The 1450-nt window shown below is 51.5% G+C and overlaps 1 protein-coding gene across 1 annotated transcript in view; it reads left to right on the top strand.

Annotated features, from left to right (window-relative positions):
- The window catches only part of NEK9 (NIMA-related kinase 9), a gene marked incomplete at its 5' end in the record, with an annotated part of 10661 nt that extends 9674 nt beyond the window's left edge, over window positions 1-987 (top strand). The window contains 2 exons of the mRNA XM_010131492.1: window positions 242-454; window positions 865-987. Coding sequence (XP_010129794.1) covers window positions 242-454; window positions 865-987 — 336 coding nt within the window. The remainder of the gene's footprint in view (window positions 1-241; window positions 455-864) is intronic.
- Window positions 988-1450: the final 463 nt, after the last annotated feature.

Here is a 1450-nt window from a genome sequence, read left to right as displayed (position 1 = left end):
AAAGAGGGCTAAATCAGGTGGATTTTGGTGAGAGGGGGACAGGAGCAGCTTTCCTAGGAAAAGGAGTAAGTCTTGTACTGAAGATGTAATGACTAGTAGCTTGGTGACCTTGGCTGCTAGAAGTTTGGGAGGTTGGGAAATGTGCTAGGGTGACACTTCTGTGCATGGTGTGTTCTTGTGGCATACACAGCTCCTGGCTTTGTGCTCAAACCTGGCCTGACTTCTCTCCGTGTCTCTGCAGTCTGCTTGCTTGAGTCCAACCTTGCCATGTGGTGAAGGGAAGGCTGCATCTCCTGCGGCAGGCTGCGTGTGCAGTGCTCTGCAAATGGAGGTGATGCATCTCCGAGGCCTGGTTTTACAGTGTCTGGATGATCAGAAGAAGCTGCATCAGGAAACCATTCGTCTGAGTACACAACTCCAGCAGTTCTGCAGAGGAGCAGAGGGAATGCAGCAGGTGAGGACCCATGACCTAGGTGTACATCCACGCTCAGGACTCACTATGCTGATCCTGGCTCCTGTGTGGTTTGTGGAGGCTGTGCAGAAGGAAACAGCTCTTAACAGATGCCTCTCTTAGAGCATAATGGAGGGACTGAGCATGGTGCCTGTCTCTTGTTTGAGCTGCTGATACAGGCTCTGGTAGGAGCAACAGGAATGAAGGCGGGATGACAGTTTCCTGTGAGGACAGCCCAGTCCTTGAGGGACCTGGGATTCCCCTTCATTTATCCAGATGAGAAGGGATGGGCAGTCCGATGTAGTGGAGAGTCCCAAATGGCTGATGAGAATAGGATCTGCACCTCGTGCAGCTCCTAGCTTCTTTGCAGCTAGTCCTAGAGCTGTTTGGATAACTGATGTGTGTTTTGGCAGGTGGAGGTTCATTCCAAAGGAACACAGACAGCCAAAGAGGAGACGGAAGTGGACCCAAAACCTGACTTGGATTCAGATTCCTGGTGTTTCCTGGGAACGGACTCATGCCGCTCCAGCCTCTAGTCTCTTGAGCCCCCTGGGATCCATCTAACTTCACAGCACACTAACCGAATGCAGAGAGTGGCTTTCCTGGCTTCAGGTCACTTGCAGACAAGGAGTGAGGCTGGAGGCTCCAGAGCAGCACCCAAATATGTTTCATATGAACTAGGAGTGAGTTTGAGAGGGGAAGGGCTCCCAAGCTCTAGGCCAGCTCCGTGACTGAAGCAGGAGCAGCAGATTCTCATTGTACCTTATCTGTCAGTTCTGCACGTGAGGCAGAACGGCCCCATCATGGCGATGGCTCCAGTAGTGGGTTGTGGCCCTTTGATTGTTTCACTGCTTCTTGGGAGATGTCTTTGGGACCCCAGAATTCACCACGGCATCTCTAGATGAGAGTAGAAGATACGTTTTGTTTTGAAGCTGGCTGAACCTTAAGACTTGCCACCTTCACTTCAGCAGGGTGAAGGACTAGGATCCTTTCACTACT

The sequence above is a fragment of the Buceros rhinoceros genome, unplaced genomic scaffold (genome assembly GCF_000710305.1).
Source record: "Buceros rhinoceros silvestris isolate BGI_N320 unplaced genomic scaffold, ASM71030v1 scaffold11232, whole genome shotgun sequence".
Taxonomy (NCBI): Eukaryota; Metazoa; Chordata; class Aves; order Bucerotiformes; family Bucerotidae; genus Buceros; species Buceros rhinoceros.
Note: the sequence above shows the minus strand (reverse complement) of the source record. Positions and strands in the feature narration are given on the sequence as shown.